General features: G+C 26.2%; 3 protein-coding genes across 4 annotated transcripts; 1 reads left to right on the top strand and 2 right to left on the bottom strand.

Annotated features, from left to right (window-relative positions):
- The first annotated feature begins 476 nt into the window (after positions 1-476).
- Positions 477-17,872, top strand: LOC100159483 (rac GTPase-activating protein 1). 2 transcript variants are annotated; one of them, XM_008188764.3, is made up of 13 exons: positions 477-722; positions 787-924; positions 14,044-14,151; positions 14,473-14,675; positions 14,749-14,878; positions 14,935-15,101; positions 15,181-15,325; positions 15,399-15,564; positions 15,690-15,810; positions 16,391-16,785; positions 16,859-16,985; positions 17,055-17,218; positions 17,287-17,872. In XM_008188764.3, the coding sequence occupies exons 3-13, from the start codon at positions 14,070-14,072 to the stop codon at positions 17,363-17,365; spliced, it is 1,779 nt and encodes a 592-aa protein (XP_008186986.1). In that variant the 5' UTR covers positions 477-722; positions 787-924; positions 14,044-14,069; the 3' UTR covers positions 17,366-17,872. The 2 variants fall into 2 exon arrangements, with proteins under 2 accessions (XP_008186986.1, XP_016663114.1); XM_016807625.2 differs by having other exon boundaries at positions 478-924.
- Positions 2,214-11,315, bottom strand: LOC100573877. The gene is made up of 5 exons (XM_029491721.1): positions 11,008-11,315; positions 5,439-5,533; positions 4,573-4,842; positions 4,293-4,493; positions 2,214-4,235 (listed from the first exon to the last, which is right to left on the bottom strand). Coding segments are annotated over exons 1-5 (2,157 nt in total). The 5' UTR covers positions 11,010-11,315; the 3' UTR covers positions 2,214-2,646.
- Positions 6,274-7,497, bottom strand: LOC100573954 (ATP synthase subunit s, mitochondrial). The gene is made up of 4 exons (XM_008188762.3): positions 7,170-7,497; positions 6,857-7,077; positions 6,620-6,782; positions 6,274-6,560 (listed from the first exon to the last, which is right to left on the bottom strand). The coding sequence occupies exons 1-4, from the start codon at positions 7,268-7,270 to the stop codon at positions 6,446-6,448; spliced, it is 600 nt and encodes a 199-aa protein (XP_008186984.1). The 5' UTR covers positions 7,271-7,497; the 3' UTR covers positions 6,274-6,445.
- Positions 17,873-20,234: the final 2,362 nt, after the last annotated feature.

The raw sequence follows: 20,234 nt of genomic DNA, 5'->3' as shown, positions 1-20,234 counted from the left end.
ATTCATTACAGATCATTACTTAGTGTAAACATTTTAATAACTCAGAAACTAATAGGTAAAATGTTGATTTAGATAGGTAGGTACATCAACATTTTCAAGGAAATCAACCACAAAATAACTTTCAGTAAAGAGGGGGTTCTCCTTTGAAAAATAGAAGTTTGATCGCAACAGGATACTCTTGCCGTAGTTAAAAAAATATCAGGAATTTGAAAATATGGTCTTTAGATATACTTAAAAATTCTAAAAATCAGAATTTGAATAAAATGTACGATATGCCATTAAAGTGAAAATGGTGATGAGTAGGCGCGATTTAAGGTATATATTATATGTGAGACGTGAGTAGTTTACTGATTTTCATCGATACGTTACCACAGAATTATAGGTGCGTTTACTATAAATATTTAAGTTGGTCACACTGGCTGTCCGGACGGTTACTTTTCAAAACTAACAATACGGTTATCTCGGCCCTCGGGTAGTCGTCCATAATTCCGTATATTTTGATTTATTCTTCATTGTTAAGTTGTTTGATTGTTACTATTGTAATTATTACTAATTTGTAAGCCTTTCATTATTTGCGTGTTATGAGTGTGTAAAAATTTAACAAATATGTATTAGACACCGATTGACCAATCATATTCATATATACATTTTTGTTAATATAGTTAGAGATATCAATTATCATCTACCTATTCATATTGATTCTTTGAATTTCTTTGCTCTCGGTAATTCGATTAACGTTCGTAAATGTGAGTTTTATACACCATAGTTGTTTTATTAATTTTTTAGGTTGAACCATTTTTAAAACTGTCACTTGCCTGTATTGCATTTTGATTGACTATGATTTTGTCGTCAATAATGATATATTAACTACGTTGTTTATATTATACTGTTTCCACTGGATTTATCAATTATATTAGCAAACAAGTAAGTAAATCATTAACAACCTTATTAGAACATTAAGCCTACAGTCATCCGAAAACATTATACATATTCGCATGTTTTATATTTTCATAAGATTAATTATATACCTACCTGAAAACAATAACAATACTAATTAAAATTAATTTTATTCTTATTACATAATTATTACCTTGGTACCTATCTCATTTAATTTGAAGCATTTATCAAGAACATTTTCATAGCATTTTAAATGTTCAAAATCAAACTATTTAGAATGTATATATATCATAAAATGTACTGATAATCATGTAGGCCAACACAGGTGCTACCAAGGTGCTATCCATCACTTTGTTTTTACTACAGTTTATTTTTTTTGTTAGTAATAGTTATTTCACAAATTGAATTTGAGGTGGATAATATAAAGCCTGAGCAAAAAGTTTTTATTTTTTTTTTCTAAATGAGGTATATTAGTCAGGTACCTACTAAAATAATTAATTTTTTGAAAAATGTATTTACCTAACTTGTTATAATATAAATATTTGAAAATAAAACTGCGGTCAAGCATAGTTTATATTATTATTCTCATCTACAAATTCAATGATAAGCTTCCTATAATATTAACCGTAGTAAGATTCCGGCACATACATTTGATACGTTACGCGACAATTACAAACAATATTAATTTTATTATGCGTGTGTACTGTGTAGCGCTATTAAAAAGAAAACTAATCTGTTGGTAATCACTATTCATCAATTAAGTTCAGTAAAATTTACTTATAACGATTCACGGTACCTACAAATATAATCTATGCACTGATCAATAAATTATTTTAAATGAAAATGAGTAACACAATGAAATATTGATGTAGTATATTACTTTAAATTAATTTATTTTTGTTTTAATTAAATTATTATAAGTCAAACAGACCTTAATATTTTTTTTAATTCACTTATTAGGTATTATGGTTTACCTATTTTATAAATTGTTGTTATAGGTGTTCTATTGAATATCGCTGAAATTTTAGTAGAAATCTACCCTTACAAAATATAATAATATCGATCCTACATTTGTAGGTACTCTTATATTTTGGTACCTATATGATAAACAAAACAATATTTATAAAACGTACCAAATAAATTAATATAGGTACTGATATTTTTGATAATTTTATTACAGAAATGTCAGGATTATTCTTGTCACTGTTAAATTATGAAATGATGTGTAATTTTGTTGCTATAGTACCCAGGTTACTATAAAATATGTACCTATGATTTTTAAATGCAATTAATAATATATATATTTAAGAAAAATGTAGTTGTATACTTTTATTTTATAAATATTCCTTCCTCTGTGTACATCGAGGACCCCGAGGTATACATCATATTATTATACTGCATAGTTTAAACACTGTATAACATGTATAACATCATAGAGTTAGTTATTAGATAAATTATTATCTATATAATATATTTTGATCTATTTATAGTAGATATACTTTTAATAAGTAATACAGATCATATTATAATATTATATTTTAAGAACAATTATACATACTATACATTTATAATTATGGAGGTATTGAATTAACAATTAGTAAGATTGTTTGATTGCGTTTAAACAGTTTTAAATCCATGGATACTTGTATGTTTACTGGTTGATAAAATAACTCAAACCATTGGTAAGAAACCGAGTATTCATGGATTTTAAATTATTTTTAACGCCACCATACAAACATTCAACTTGATTTAAGTTGAGTTTAAAAATGATACATTTCGAAGTGGACCTAAACTATTATTTGGTTTAATAGTTGTTGATTGAATTCCATCTAAATATTTCTCAATTTCTTTATCAGCTTTATAAATTAAATCTAAAGTTGGCAAAGTAACCATTGTTGTTGTCGTATAAACTATGTCTGGGATGCTTGTGTATGTACTTTTTGTTATAGTCAAAGATGGTCCATTTTGAATTGTTTCAAATTCGTCAGGATATTCTTTAGGATATGTGATTTTTTTAATAACTGAACGAATAGAGTCTTGAATTGGTAATAATTTTGTTTCGATAATAAAAGGAGTAGTTGAAGTTAACTCTGATTGAGGGTCGAATAGTTCATCATTTAGTTTTGAAGAATTGGTACAACTATTATTTACACACGATTCAGCATTATTTTGCTCTAATTCCAGAAAATTAGTGTCATTATACATTTCAGTTGCATTATTTGTATTAACAGATACATTTTTTAGATTATATTCTTTATTTTCTGAAATATTATTTTTAATTTTTTTTATCTTTGAATTACTGAATGGTCTATTGAGTAATTCATTTTGGGGAGATTCTGTGGTTGTTTCTTTTATATTTTTTAAGGTTGTTAATATGTTAGGTAACATTGTTGTATAAATATTTTTTTTAATTTGTGTGCTATCTGAATTTGAATCAAAGGAAATCTGATGTGTTTGTGTTTTATAGCCAAAATTTGGTCCAAACATATCTGTTGTATCTTCTAAATCTGTAAATGTATTTTCTGTATTTATTTCATCCTCAATTGTTTTTTGTAGAGTGTCCATAATTAATTTATGAGGTGTACCAATTGTTGATTTATCAGGTGATCTTGGTGTAGTTGCTTCCCTTGACCCTTCATAATCCATTTCAGTTGTTACGTCAATTTCAGATGTTATAGTGGAAAGTTCAATCATTGGTTTTTCTGTATCTAATATTAAATCATTTGGATTAAAAATTTCAACCTGAGTACTACTTGTTTCAGGTGCTGAGTTACTAATTTCTTCAGTAGCCGGTTCCTCTGTCAACCCTATAATAGTTTCAGTACCATTTTGATCAGTTATTATTACTGAATTATCAATATTTGTTGTAGTATCAAATAATTCTTCAAATTGAGGTACAATTTCTGAAGTTGTATTGTTTGTTATAAAGCTTGTATCAGTGGTTTCTACATTTGTTGTAAAATTATCTATTTCAAAACCTAAAAATGAAGTTTTTGAATTTTCAAAGAGTTCACCCACAGTTACTAAATCATTAACATCATCTGATTCTTTGAAACTAATATTTTTTTCAAGTATTGAATCTGATGTTGAAGCATCTAATTCTTCAAAATAATTATTTGGTAATGAAGTGTGTATGTCGCTAATTACTTTATCAGTTTCATATATAGGCATTTTTGTCACAAAATTTGTAACTGTAGTCAATTCTTGTTTTTGAATTTTTACTGTATCTCTTTTCCAAATGCTGTCATCGTAGTAATTCTGTTCTGTAGTATGTGACCAGTAATCAATATTTCTATTATTCGATTTCTTAGAACTCATTGATTCTTTTGGTTTTTGTTCTAAAAAAAATATCTCATTAAATATGATTTTCAAATTTTATATCCACACATATATACCTATTGAAGTTGACGAGCAATTATCATATTTAGGACAACAATCTCCTGGTAAATAATATCCTTGACAGTCATTTCTAGTGTAACATACAATAGAAGTGCATACTATTTCTCCACCATTGCAAAAACACACTCTACATTCTGATTCATCAGATTTATTAATTTTTTCTCCATTATTATACTGTTTACCTTTATGTTCACAATCTAAAAAACAAATATATTTGTTATTCTAATATTATATATTTTTAATTTTAATATTAAATGTCTTAAAATCATTAAGTACCACATTTGTACTTTGGACAGCATTTATTTGGTAACTGAATTGTAATGCAACCAGTATTTATTGGACATTTCATCATTGAACATACAACATTTGGTGGATGGCAAATACATTCTTCACATGGACCTGCTCCAGGTGTATATTCACCTTCTCCATATTTTGAACCATTGACTATACAGCTTGTGTTAGCAAGTTTTTTATCGTATTCTTTTTCGTGTACTAAATGTTCATTCATAATATTTTCTTGATTTGAATATGACATACTTAATGGCACTGAAATGATAATTATATTTTAATTAGAAATAAAATAGCCAACTAGTATATAAACTTCCTTTTCTTTGTTCTTAATGTATCATTTATTTATCTTGTATTAATTATTATCAATATATATATATTATATACATACAAGTACCAAATATTTACACAGTAACCAATTATAACCAAGCTATCAATAAAACATACAATAGAATACAATTATTAATTCAATTTGTAGCATTTGTGTTGCATAAAAATTCCTTTTAATAATTGTATATTGCAAGCAACCAATATTAAAAGTTGCTATATATTTCAATATAATATTTTTTTTATTCATTACTATTTATGACATGAAAACAATTTTTAATGTTGTATAATACTATTGTAAAAACAATTACTTTGAATAACTGAATATATAGACAATTTTAAAATTAAATGGACTGTTTTCAAGACTCGATCTTTCTAGATATACCCAGTATAATTTAGGTATAGCCAGTATAGCAATAATATAAGATAAATCAACCCAAGTTCAAAATAACCTCGAAAATAACTTTGCTTTTATTACATATTTACGTTACTAATATTAATTAGCCAAAATTATATGTTTCTCTCACCTCCAAATACCACGGTATTTAATGTCAAGAAAATACTTGAAACAATAATAATACATTTCCATCTTGAACTTATTAACTTATGTCTCATGATGTTCCTATAATAACAAAAAAAAAAATATAATATTCAATTACATAATTGGTGGAAAATTTAATTTATTCAATAAAGAAATATTTAAATTTAAATTATGGTCAATGGTAAACTAATAAAGATCGATAATAATGTTTTAGAATATTAATAGTGTAGTAAATTTTTTTAGCTTTCGGCCCAACTTATTATCTTTGATTTTATTAATTTTCTTTTTGAAAATATTCATGTAGTTTAAACTTTCTAACATAATTTGAGATTTATAACACTTAGTTTCTCAAAAACCCAGTTCAACTCTTTATAATGACTCAATGTATATTTATTGTTCATGGTACATAATATAGTACCTACCTATATTATTAAATCATTTTAATATTAGTAGGTATGTAATTCATTTTATAATTTGGATTTTTCTGTGAAATTTAATATATTTATAACAATAATTATAAATTATCATTACTTGTAGTTCATATTTATATAAAACAATTTTGGTTCTTAATTGAAATATCAATATTGTTTGTATTACCAAACATTCTAACAGTACTTATGTATAAATTAGTACCTACTAAACAGTTTCATGTGTCTTTTAACCACCTGATCGCTAGTCATTTTGATTATTGCTATACCTACATTAAACAAAGTCTATTTTTAATATTAAATAAAAATTGTACATTGACAAATTAGTTTATGCAGTATACATTTCTAATATTGTAAATAAGGTTTAAGAGGTAAAATAAATACATTTTAAGGTGTTTTTCGAATTAGTATTTTATTATTAGTTAGTAATCTAAATACTTTTTACACTAAAATATCAGTCATATATTATAATTAATTACACTGAAAATAATTAGATATAGTAGAATTAGTTTCTTTCTATCAGATAGCTCTGTAGTTTGAAAATTGTTTTTATCTTTTATTATCGTCATTCATTATAATATTGTACATTGCATTCTGGCAGCTTTCTTTTCAGATGATCAATTGTTGCTTCTGGTTCACTTAAAAATTGTAAATTTTTCAACTCCAAATATTTTAATGCCCTGCAATTCAAATTATTAATTAACGTGGTATTTATTGAATAAATTAATCCTATCCTTACTGGAGTTGTTCCAATGACATTATTCCTTGATCAGAAACATTTATACAGCCATTAATTTTCAAATTAGTCAAGTAATCTTTCAAGATATTAAGTTTACTCAATGCTTTATTATCAATCGTGTTACATCCAACAAATTCCACTTCAGAAATATTCTTACAGTTTTCTATAAAATTATGATTTATGTAAGTCATTAATAACAACCAAAAATAAATGTTGTGCAGTAATTGAGGAACCTACTAAAATAATTAAATCCTATATGTGAGATTGAAGCTTCTTTTCCAGCATAAACTTGTTCTATTAAAAACTGTCCGAGGTTACATGATGTTATATTAGGTAAGCAATTGTAATGACTGACAAATTCTTTACAACCTTTCCATCTAACTTGTGCGCCATTTTTCATAAGCCATTCAGCACATGCCAAGTTAGGGCCAATTTCCTTGATACGATCTTCATCCAAACTTTTTTTAACAAAATAACAATATTATTTTAAACTAAATACCTAAGTTAAATACTTAATCCTTGTAATTTAATTTTATGTAAAGGCACTTGCCTGTTGAATGTGTCATCAACCCATTGCCATAAACAACGTTTATTCGTTCCAATTGTATTTATTTTTAAAAAATTATATTGTAAAGTTTTTAACATCTTCATCTTAATGCAACACGATTAAGTCTATTGTGCAATACAACTCTAATTCTTGTTATTTTCAGTCAAACGAATGACAAATGATAATAGCATTGACTTTAAAAACAATGGTAATGGTCAATAATAAGTTTAGAAATCATAAATTCACATAATATATGCACCACCTATGACCTATGTAATAGGATGTTTGTTTGTTTATACAGCGGACCAATATCTGGTTTGTACTTTGTTAAATGATAAACCAGGGAATCTGATATGTAAAATTGTAAATACTAAATATATAACAGACAAACATCAGTGTGACCAATTGATATTCTCCTAACAAATATAAAAATGTTAATATTAAAAAAAAAAAAATAGGTATTGATTTTGTACGTGATCTACCAAACTCAATTATTAGAGCGGTTTGCGATCCACAATATTGAATTACAAAATTATTTATTATAAATTAATTACTCAAGTCTCAAATGATATGTTAATATTATATTTTATGATAATATATTGTTTCTTTTGTTGTTATAATCACTATTCACTAGTATAATTTATACATCACTTTAATAATAATAATATTATATTAACACTATGTTATGCAATCTATAATTCACTTAGGTATTATTTTTTTTTAAACTAAAAATTTAGTATTCTTGTCGGTCATTAAATTGTTTATGTTCATAACCGCTATAAGTGGTTATAGAAAATCAAAGTTTGGTTAGTTAAAGAACTGTATTTTAAAAATTGTACATCAATATAATATTATAATACATGTTGTACATTTGTAACATTGAATAATTTTACTAATTTACGTACCTATATGGTTATATTTTGAGGGCCTTTTAAACTAAAATGCTCGGTATGCGTTTAGAGTCAGTCCGACGCTGCACTTCATTAAAAATGGACAATATCCGAGTTGATTATTAAATATTAATTAATAACACCACTTGCATAAGTAACTCGTTAATATTAAAATATGTAGTACTTTCATTACGGTAGTACCTACGTCAACTAATTATAATTCTCCATGTATTACCTGCAGTTCTCTATATTATAGGTAGGTAATTAATTTTATCTTTTCGTATGAATTGGGTTATACAATTGTATATAGGACAGCCTTAAATGTATCGTACCTGATTATCGATCAGGTAAAAGTATTAGTGGCGTATCTACGAGGCTGTTATTGTTATTATACCCCTCCCTCTGATACCAAATTTCGTACACAATATATCTAATTGTATATAATAATATGAATATATATATACTATGTGTATACTGAATATATTTTAAAATCTTTATACCACCCCCCCCCCCCCCACCAAGTGAAAAAATCCTAGATACGCTACTGATAGGTTGGTATAATTATACGTTTTTTTCAATTTTGGGAGTTTTGGTAGATCGCGTAGTACAACACTACCAAAAATTGATACAAATTAAATATGGTAAAGAAAATTGCATTTAGTATGTACGTTGATAAAAAACGAACAATAATTGTAAAAAAAAATGCACTAAACCCTAATAATATGCAAATATTATATACACTCAAATTTAAGTAACTAAAAAATTAATTAGTGTAATTAATAACTCTCATATAACTTAATAAGTAATTAATTTCCTTAACAATTCTATAACAATTTAGTTTTATGACGTATATTTACAAAACAAGTATTCACAGAGTATGTTTGGATTCATTTTAACTGGCTTATTGCTGTTGAAAACCATCAAGTTCAAGGCCCCGAAAGAGCAGTGATTTTATGTTATATACGTAGAGATGCAAGAGGGTCATTCTACTGTTGCTATTAACCTATTAGTTACGGTGTACGGTTTTACACCTGACGTGATATTTCTGTTATTTTTTTTTTAGATATTTGTCATTGTTTTGGAGTGATTTGCAGTCAAATATTACGTGCCCATAATAAAAGTATTCCGACAATTAGGTATTATTCCAATTTTGTGTCTCGTCCTGATTTTCCTTATTTTATTACTCGTAATAAAATAATGTGTACTAGTTTTAAACTTCTATAGTTCTATATCGCTATTTGAACTATGCAGATTTAGTAATCGGATATATTTTTTAACCATTTATAACTGTTATATTATACCTAACAATATACATTATAAAAACGTAACAGAAACTATTACAAATATCTAACATTAGATAAATACAGATTTATTACAATATTAATAAATCGTATTGATTTCCGATTATTCTAGAGTCGTGTATATGTGTAATGTATGCAATGTATATAACATAGATTACTTTTGCAATATTTGTCTAGTCAAAACTAAATTATATAATAATTAAAAATAGTTATTAAATTAATTATTAATGTTTAAGTCATGGAATTTATTGCTTTGACACTTTCACAGTGATATTAATATCAAATAACAATTTTTCTGGTAGTATGGGTGATAAACCGTGATAATTCTTGGCCAATAAGTGCTATTTTGGTATTTGTTTAAAAAATATGTTGATTTTTTTTTTTGTTTATATGTATTTTAAATGGTAACATATTAAGTAATATTTATCTTTGAATATTAAAGTAATGGACAAGTGTACATTTGATTTCAAATTAATAAAACGACTTCATTATTATACGGGTAAATAAAATCATATATTAGTTTATTACTATTATTAATATAAGTATGTCTTAAAATGTATTATAATTTTTAAAAAAGACATACTTAATTTCATTGATTGATAATTTTAAATAATATCCATTGTTATAATAAAACACCAAAATACTATGAGTCGTTTTTTTTTTCATTTAATATTACTTTGTTTGCTCCTTGTTTATTTTAGACAACAATGAATTCCTTTTATTACATTTTATAAAATAACATTTCATTGGTGTAAACAAAAATAAATAAATTGTTTTCAGGTAGGTAATCAAGTAGGTATTGAACTATTATGATAATAAATTTAACTATATTTGACGTTTAATATATTTTTTATATAGATATGTCAATATTTGTTTTTTAATTAGTAAATTAACAGACAATTAATAGACACTTTTTATTGTTCCTAATATGTTCATATTTAATAAGAATAAGTTGAAATATTATTTAAATTAATGTACTGTTAAGCTTGTAATATTTTCCTCTTTTATCTTTATCAAAAAGCAAGATAAACTGTATAATACACGGTCAATAATATTATAAAATATGTAGTGACATTTGTATATTTTTTGTAAGTTACTTAATTTAGTAAATATGTTAAATGCTAATTGATAAAATAAAATATTTCAAGATTTTAAAAATTAACATTTAAACTTTTTTCAGTTTTTTGTTGTAAAGTAAAAAACATACTAACTATGTTTATTAATGAAAGCCACATCAAAAATTATACATTTATAAGAGTTGAATTAGGTATGCAGTAGAGATAAATGTAATTTGACGTTTTGAATTCCCCCAATAACGTACAATACGTCTTAGGGCCCGTATTACAATACATAGTTCAACTCCGGTTAAACCACCGAATTCGGCCGGTAAAATAAGTGGTTCAAGCGTAACCGAGGTTTAAACTATGATTGTAAAACGGGCCCTTAGTCTTACGCCTATTAATTTTTTTGACGCTAAATTATTATTTTTTTCTTTTGTATTGCGAATCTGATATAATTAATTAAGTTATATTTATACATTTACGCATACAAAAATGTAAAAAAAAATCATGATTTTTAATATTTTCGACATAAAAAAAATACCAATATTTTTGTATAATATAATAATTCAAATAATAAACTGTTACTCACATTTTTGACAGATGATCTTAGCCTATTAAATATTCGGTTAAATGTGAGATAGTTGTATTGGTCTCCTGTTACTGAACAACGATCTGAGATCTATCTACCTAATGTTGTCGAACAATAAAAAACGAATCGATTCAAATCTAGAGCCTCCAGACTGAAAATCACATCACGCATGCGCAATTTTACACTCGGAATAAAGCGTTTTATTTAGTGTAACAAAAACATTATTGACATTCACTAAAAAATTCTGGATAGTTAATTTTATTTTTTATCAATTTGATAATATTTTAGAACCCGTCTTATGTTTGTGTTATTAGTAAAAAAAATATAAAACAGTGTAACTACAATACTACATAACATTAAAATATAATGCCTATACTTACTTTACAATTACTTCGATATCTGTAGAACATATTATTACTGTGTATAACTTTTTAAGTTCTCGTATTTAAAAAAAAAAAAAAAAAAAAACAGTAACTTTACATTCCGTTTAATGCAATATTTTTGGTAACTAGCGATTAACCAAACAATAAAATCGGCTTTAGATCAAATTCAACATAATTAATACGTCTGCTTAATTCTACTATACAAAATTGTTTATCATGATAAATAATTATTTTTTGTTATGTAATTAAATCTATGAAAAAAATTGTTGTATACAAATAAATATTCTGAAACGAACCACGGTAGAAATTATCAGACTGTGCCCTTAGAAATTGTCTCATTACGAGGGTTGTTCTCCTTAGACACATTCAAACAGTATTATTGATCATCATTTCGGTACTACTATGTGCCATGCACCGAGGTTTAAACTTGTGTCCCAGTGTGAAACAACTTGGAAAAATATAGCATGTCATTTATATTACTCTTTTACGAATTTCATATTTTGGTTATGTAAATTATGAATTTAACTATAATAACTCAGATAGGCAACAAAAACCGTGGAGTTTTTTTTGATCATTCGTGTGATTGGTCTAATAAATCGTTAAAAAAAATACTTTGAAATTATTTGACCTTCTTATTGTAAGCCCTGACACAACAAGGTCCTGACAAAAAAACAACACAAAAGTACTTTCAAGATTAATTATTTCTATAAAATTTAAAATTTTATTGAAATTATTTTTTTATTCACACGCTAGACCGCATTGTTATTTTCAAGATAAATGTTGGTATTTAAATTGTTGTATACCTACTCCACATGTTATCCGTTCTAAATAGGAATAAAACTAAACCAACTGATAATTGTTGTTTTTGTTATACTTAAAAATATAAAATACGAAAAATTGTTCTAAAAAAATTTAAGTTTGATTAGGTATACTAAGAACTTAATAAATAATAATTAATCAGCTATAAATATATATTGTTATATTTTTAAATAATAAAAAATTGTTTCAAGAAAATAGGAATGGAGTGATGGTAAAATTATTTTATCTCCACAAGAATGTTGTATATTAAATCCCCTTCTCTAGATATACTTCAAAATAATTACAGATAGTAATTTATTTTTTCCACTATAGATATATTTTAGGCATATCAAGATTTAAAAATTGTCGTTCCATATCCGAGTTTAAAAAAAAACAGTTTAAATAACTAATTTATTATTCTATGATGTTATCAATTCGTCATTTTAGAAATAAAACTTCGATTTTTGGAACAAAATACGATTACCTAAGAGATAGATGAATATTATAAAAAAAATATATATTAATAATAATTAACTTAATTGTTTAGTTTATAACTCTTGTTGTTAATGATTTTAACGGGAAGGAGAAACATATTAAGTCACCTTTAGAATAGTTTATTATAGGGTGAATATTTTAAAGTTCAATATGTGTTTTCAATACTCATGTTTTACGTTCTAATTCGTGCAACAATCTAAATTTACAATTGAAAACTATTGCAATGCGATTCTCGTAAAAAAAAATTAAAATGCTGTCCTAGAATGACGTTACAAATAAGTTTATTATTTCTGCCTATCACTACGCATAGATACTTAACAAAGCAAAACCACGTTCCACATACTCCTAACTATATTGCTACAGTTCATATTATGTATGTCGAATTTGACGTATTGTAAATTTTATATATTTATTTATTTACAAAATAAATGTATTTTATGCATTATTATCACCCAATTTTTTTATTTTGTGCAAAGTATTATATTTTGAAATATTGTCAAATTAATTACAATGGAATAAATCGTTTTGCTATTAAGTATTAGTTCAATCAATCTTTAGGTTGTATAATTGATACTATAATTTGGAGCAAGCTAGAATTGTACTATTCTGGATCTTTGATGGGCAATGCTACAAATATCTTAAGGCACATTATTATCTTTAAAATACGTATTATAAAATAATAAAACAAATTTTGAATTTTCGTAACTAATTTTTTTTCAAATTGTCAGTGTAATGTCGGAATTAAATAAAACGTATAATAATACCAGAGTATTGAATTCTTGAGTATTCACTGTCACAGTTAATATTTATCTCAAATTCTATGTTTTTATTAGATCTATAAAATACTAAATCTTAAGGGACGCAAATAGTTTTTTTAAGCAGTAGACTAGTATCTAGTAGACATTCTTTCGTATTTTAATTACTTTTTTTCTGATCCATGTACCATGTAATACTGTAATGTATATAATATATACATAAAACAATAACGCAACAAATATTTGTTTATTATGTCTGAAACATTATTAATACAATATTGAAATATGAGTATCTCGTGAGACCTATGCTCTATTATTAGTTTTTACCTATATATACCTTCTTATCGTAATCCATTTTTTTATATCGTTTATATGTTAACTTGGAAACATAATAATTCTCAGCTTATAATGATATTGATTTAGTATCATTGGTGTAATAAACATTTTATTTTTTTATATTATTTTATTATATTTTAAAAATGAACAATAGCTAGGTACTCAATTGATATATTTTTTTATAATTAAAAAAAAACATATCACAATATCTAATAATAAATGTACATTCATAATATTACATAAAAATTTATATAAAATACAATTTTCAGACACAAATTTTTCTCCTTCAAAAACAATGGATCAATTATCATTAACCATGAAATATGATGAACATTTCAGACATGTGTTGGCTTTATTGGACACTACTGTGGAAAGAGGTACATACTTATAACAAACGTGTATTAATTTTATAATTGTTTTGTCCTGTATACATTTAAAAATACACCCAATTAAATTATCAGTAGTTTCATACTGACATATGTATTTTAATCTTTGGAATAAAAACAATACATACTCTACCTTAAAATGTTTCACTAATATTATAAAAATCGATGACATTTAAACATATACGCATACTTTTATGTTAAAACATTACATGATGTACCACTATTTGTTTTCAGTTTAAATATATCTGTCAATTAGAATGTATCCTTAGATATAATTATTTTAAGATTAAAAATGTATACATATTTATATAGACTATAAAGCCAAAATCATATCATTGGATGTACTCAGTGTACAATTTAAAGATCATGGAAGTGACAAAGAAATAATGAAGAAAAAACTACAGGAAATGCGTATTGAGTGTGAACGACTTATGCATAATCTTAAAAGTTCCAATCGATTATTAGATGAAGCAAATAAGGAAAAGAGGCATGCTGAAGTTGAACGGGACAATATGGTAAAATGTTACAGTTGGATGAATGCCTTATATGAATTAATGTAATATTTATTGTTATTAAAACTTTAATTAGGCCCAGAAACTTGAAAATTTCTATAGATTATTTAATAGCGCTAATAATTCCAACATAAATCGATCTGGTTCTCCAGTATTTCAATGTGAAGCAGAAAGGTTTGATCAAATACCACGTCAAGATACAACTGGTAAAATAATTATAATTGTAATTTACAGTTACTTCATTTAAAATTGTATATTCCAGAATCCGTATTATCAGACATAAGTTATTCAAGGGTAGAAGACAGTTTGGATTCTGACAAGAATTTTGAAGATGCTATGGATCGCTGGGAACCTGAAGTATTTGATACCGTAAAAAGAAAACGAACATCCGGTCTTTCAAACCCCAATGGAATGAGGAAAGAAATTGAAGTAAAATCTATATTATGCTATTTAGTTAATATTTTATTTTATGAATTGAGTACTTACAAGTCATATGCTTGGCTTACAGACTACTACAACTACCTCGTCAACTCAAATAGTTGCAACCACTACTGTGACAATGCAGCCATTCACAAGAAATATCAGTGCAAAATCTATTATTGAAACCAAACCATCTAACCTTTTTCCAACACCCAGTGCACCACCTATATCTGGTAAGATATCAATAATATTTTACAAAGAATCACATTTGTTATATAACTAATATAAAATTTGATTTTTGAATAGATTCTTTGGATTCATTTGACTCTGATCCATATGGTAATGAAAATAATCAAAATATTCCTAACACAATACATTCAAGTTCAGCACTTAATAAATTGAACAATAGAGCTCACAATTTTACTCAAAAAAGTGTTATTATTCCAGAAATATGTGGCCCGTGTGGGAAAAAGTAATTTCTATTTTGTATTAAATATAAATGTTATTCACTTTGTGCTTAATATTGTTATTATTATTATTGATGTATCTAAAAGATATTCTTATCACTATTTGCTAAAAATAAAAAACATGTTACAGAGTTAAATTCAATCGTGTTGTGGTGAAATGCTTAGACTGCAAAGCAACAGCACATTTGGAACACAAAGATAAAATTCCTTTACCGTGTATTCCTGTAAAAAGTACACCAAGCAAAAATGGCGTAAGTTTTTATCAAAATATCTATATAGTTGGTAATTGGTACTTTCGGAATATTTATAAAACATTTTTGCTAAAATTAATTTTGTTTTTTTTTTTTTTTTTGTTATGATTAAAAAAAGAATACACATAGATACTATAATTTTGACAAAATATTTATTTTAGTATTTTCTAGACATGATAACATTTTCAAAATATTTTAGCTCTTTTGAGCAATTTATATTTATTCTACATGCCTATTCAATATTTGCGCTATTCTATGGTACCTAAAACCGTCATTAGCTGGAATGGAAAGTGGTATACCATATTTTTAGCAAAAATTATTCAACCTACAAAATTAAGAAAATACTTGTAACACTAATTCATAGTAAATTCAAGTATTAATATTGAGTTCGGTTAGAAATAATTATAATTTAAATCATCTTTTGAGCAAATTTATTTTAAATATTCAAATTAATGGTGAGACGTAATAATACATGAATTATTTTACTTTTTTGTTTGTAAAATATTAGTCCATAATTATATTGTGGAATATTTAATATATTTTTAATAAATATTGTATTTAATGTAAATACTAATAATAGGGGCGAATAGCTGATTATTCGCCAATGGTTAATGGCCGCCCAATGATACCTGCATTAGTCATCCATTGTGTGAACGAAATTGAACAAAGAGGATTTGATACTGTTGGACTGTACAGAATACCAGGTTCAGAAAAAGACGTTAAAGCACTGAAGGAAAAATTCCGTAAAGGAGTACCTAATTTGTCTGATGTTGACATACATGTTGTGTGTGGTTGCTTTAAAGATTTCTTGAGGACTCTTGATGATCCACTAATTCCCCACTATGATTGGAAAACTTTTACTGATGCTGTCAGAAATTCAAAAGATGAAACTGAACACAGGCTATATCAAGCCATATCACTATTGCCACCGCCCAATCGTAACACACTCGCATACATAATGTTGCATCTACAAAAGTATGACATTTTGTGTTAACTTGAAGTACAATAATTATATGTATACAATTTATTTAATCCATAAATTATTTAGAGTTGCTGCGACACCCGACTGCAAAATGCCTGTTGGAAATTTAGCACGAGTATTTGGTCCAACAATTGTTGGTTATTCGAGCGAAGTTTCTGAAAATCTGTATTTTGATTGCGAATTGAGTAATAAAGTAAGAAAAAAAAATATTTTATACTACTTATATACCTTAAAAAATATTAATTCATTTTTTATTATACAGGTCGTTGAAGAAATGCTGAAGCTATCGCCTGACTATTGGTCAAATTTTTTAAACAATTTAGTACCTCTGCGTGCACAAAATACACCAGTGAAACGCACTTCTTCTCGTCCATTACAGCCCACTCATACGCCAATGTCTAAAAACAACAGAATTTTTGGTTCTAGGTTAGTTAGTTCAAACTTTTTAAAATTCAATTCAATTTTATGAAAACATAAATTACTTCTTATTGCAGCACAAAAAGACGATATTTGGAATCTCCGCGATCAGTCAAGGCTGCTAGAATCAAACAACTTGAATCAAAAAAAAAATAATTCTTAGTGATGTTTGATAATTTTTTTTTTTTTTGGTTTTTCAGCTTCTGTTGGATCAAAATTAAATACTAAATAAATACTAAATTAATTATCACAATACTTATATTTACTTATAAATTTATCTATAATTTTTCAAACAAAACTAATAAATCTGATGAATGTTTATCAGGCTTATTTTTTGTCACAGCTAGGAATTTTTTTTAAAATGTGCTAACAAACAAACACATTTTTACATTACTGTTGTATAATTTTCAATCATCATTGTATTATTGTTTTCAATTTTTTTTATAATCTGTGATTTTCTTTTTTACTCTAATTTTAATTTATTTACCTACGAACAAAATATATTTTATTGCTTATAACTTATATAAAAAAATCGAACAATGTATTATATATTAAGTCTACAATAAGTAATGAACAATTTATACGTATGTTTAAATTAACCTTAGTCTTTAATTTTTTTATATAATATATACCAGCATAATAAATAAACATACAATATTGGTATTTAATGTTATTTTTTATGATTTTTAAAGTTAGCCCTGGATTCTTGGTTACTGGCTTAAAAATATTTACTTTTATTATAATTATTTACAATTTATTGAATTAAATTATGTGTATTACATAGATTTATCGATTAATATGTCTATGGTATGATGTGCTGTGTGAGTTTTAAGTTTGTGTTAGTAATAGAAAGCCTGGAAGAACGAAGAACAATGTTTAGGAGATGACAAAGGAAAAGATGTGGTGTTATAGGAGAGACATTTGTGTATGATTTTAGAGGAAGTAATTGATTAATTTATATGTTGCAAAATTGAAAGATGATGATGGTGTGAAGAGAGTGGGAGAATAAGTTCAACTTGACCCATTCAAGTACTTAGGATTGGTGGTACAAAATAATGGTAAATTGGGTGGGGAGGGGGGGGTACTTTCATCAAAAGTATATTGTGTCGTTGTGACAGAAGAATACCTTTGAGAATTGAGATTAAATGTTAGGTTTTATAATGAAGTTGTGAGGGCAGTCATATTGTTCGGATCGGAATGTTTGGTAGTGGACAATAAAACAACAATGTGAGCATAGGCGCAAATAGGAGGGGGGCTTTAGGGGCCAAGCCCTCCCAAATATTTCCTACATTTTGTTTTAAGCTTATTCAATATGATCAATGTAAGGCTTTAGCCCCTCCCCCTCCCCCAAATCCCAAACGCTTTTTGCGCCTATGAAGATGAACGAAGCAGAGTTGATTAGAGATGTGAATGCTAAGGTGTATAGAGTGACTAGAGACGATAAGAATAATACATTGTATTTAAGAAAATCATTAGGGGTAATGTAATCATAGGCGCAACTAAGGTAAAAATTCTGGGGGGGGGGGGGCTATAGCCCCAAACAAATTTATTTGCTTCGATTTGAAATCTAATATTACATTATAATCTTATAATCAAAAAATAAATACAATTAACTGTTATAAAATATTCTATTTATTTATATAATCTATATTCGTCGACATTTTAATTGGTTATACTTTTCCAAAATGTCATTATTATTTATATTATTGAACATATCCCTTTCAATATTTTTAATGGGCAAGTTTGAAAACACCTAAATAAGTGTCATTTTCATTTTATACAATATGCAGCTTGGTTAAAAGACATTATTGTTATCATTGATAACTTCACATTGTTGATACAACTTATCAGCAATATTTCCCCCAAAAAAATTAAAAACTAGAAATACACTTGACAGAAAAACTGGGGGGCTATTTGGAAAACTGGTGGGACTTAGCCCCCCTAGCCCCCCCCCCCTAATTGCGCCTATGAATTTAATGTAAGTAATGTAAGTGGCACCAATAAAGACAAAATGGGGAAGTAAAGCATTCAAAGTTTTAGGTCTAATTAAGTTTATCGTCAATTTGTCTAGTAATAATTATTACATTAATGTACTGTTAAGTTAAATATGGAGAGTTTCATTGAAGTTACAGGTGCTATAATTTACTGATGCAGTTTTGCTTGCCACCTGATATGTGCATTTAAATTGTCATGGTATTGCTAATGTTACCGATTAATGACTACAGAATTGACAAATTAAGTAATAAATTAACTAGCAAAGTAAAAAACAAATTAAATTACCGTATAACAAAATGGTAGTCAATTACACATTAAACTGTAGGTAATTGGAAATGTTTCCGGAAACGCGTTAAACATCGTGAAGAAACTAATGACAATAATTTGATATTGAAATATGTGATTTTTGTGAAAAAAATCACATGATTTTTAGAAAACAACTTTCGGATACTAAATTCTAAGTAGTGGATTGTACATTTCTGAGTTCTAAATTTGTACCTAATACCTATAGTTCATGAATTGTGTAGTATTTGTCTGATTCACATTTCACATAAAAAATTATATTAGATTTTGTATAATAATTAATAATATGATTGTGAATTTATTAATTGTACCTATAACATCAGACTATCTAAACTATGAAAATCTTATACAATATTATGGCTAAAAAGCATCAAAACAGAAAAAAATCACTGTTTTTATACCTACTTTTAACACTAAAATAATCTAGGTTTTTTTAAAAACTGTTATTTTGTAAATACATTAATTATGATTCTTCACTTTCATTAAATAGTATAAAAATATCTAAATATATTCCCAAAATTTTAGTAGATTATCTGATTATATCACTAACAACATTTTAAACAATAAAAATCAAACAAAACAACAAAAAAAGCTACCTTCGGCGCACCTATTAGGAGGGGTGTGCGAAAAGGACTTGGCGCCCCCGAGTTAAAATTTAGCACCCATTGTTTTTTTAGATCTAATTACTATTGTTTTAGTGGAACACAATAAAATTCATGTTTTTAAA

Source organism: Acyrthosiphon pisum, chromosome A3 (assembly GCF_005508785.2).
Source record: "Acyrthosiphon pisum isolate AL4f chromosome A3, pea_aphid_22Mar2018_4r6ur, whole genome shotgun sequence".
NCBI classification, from domain to species: Eukaryota; Metazoa; Arthropoda; class Insecta; order Hemiptera; family Aphididae; genus Acyrthosiphon; species Acyrthosiphon pisum.
The sequence above is the reverse complement of the archived record's forward strand: the minus strand, read 5'-3'. Positions and strand labels throughout refer to the sequence as shown.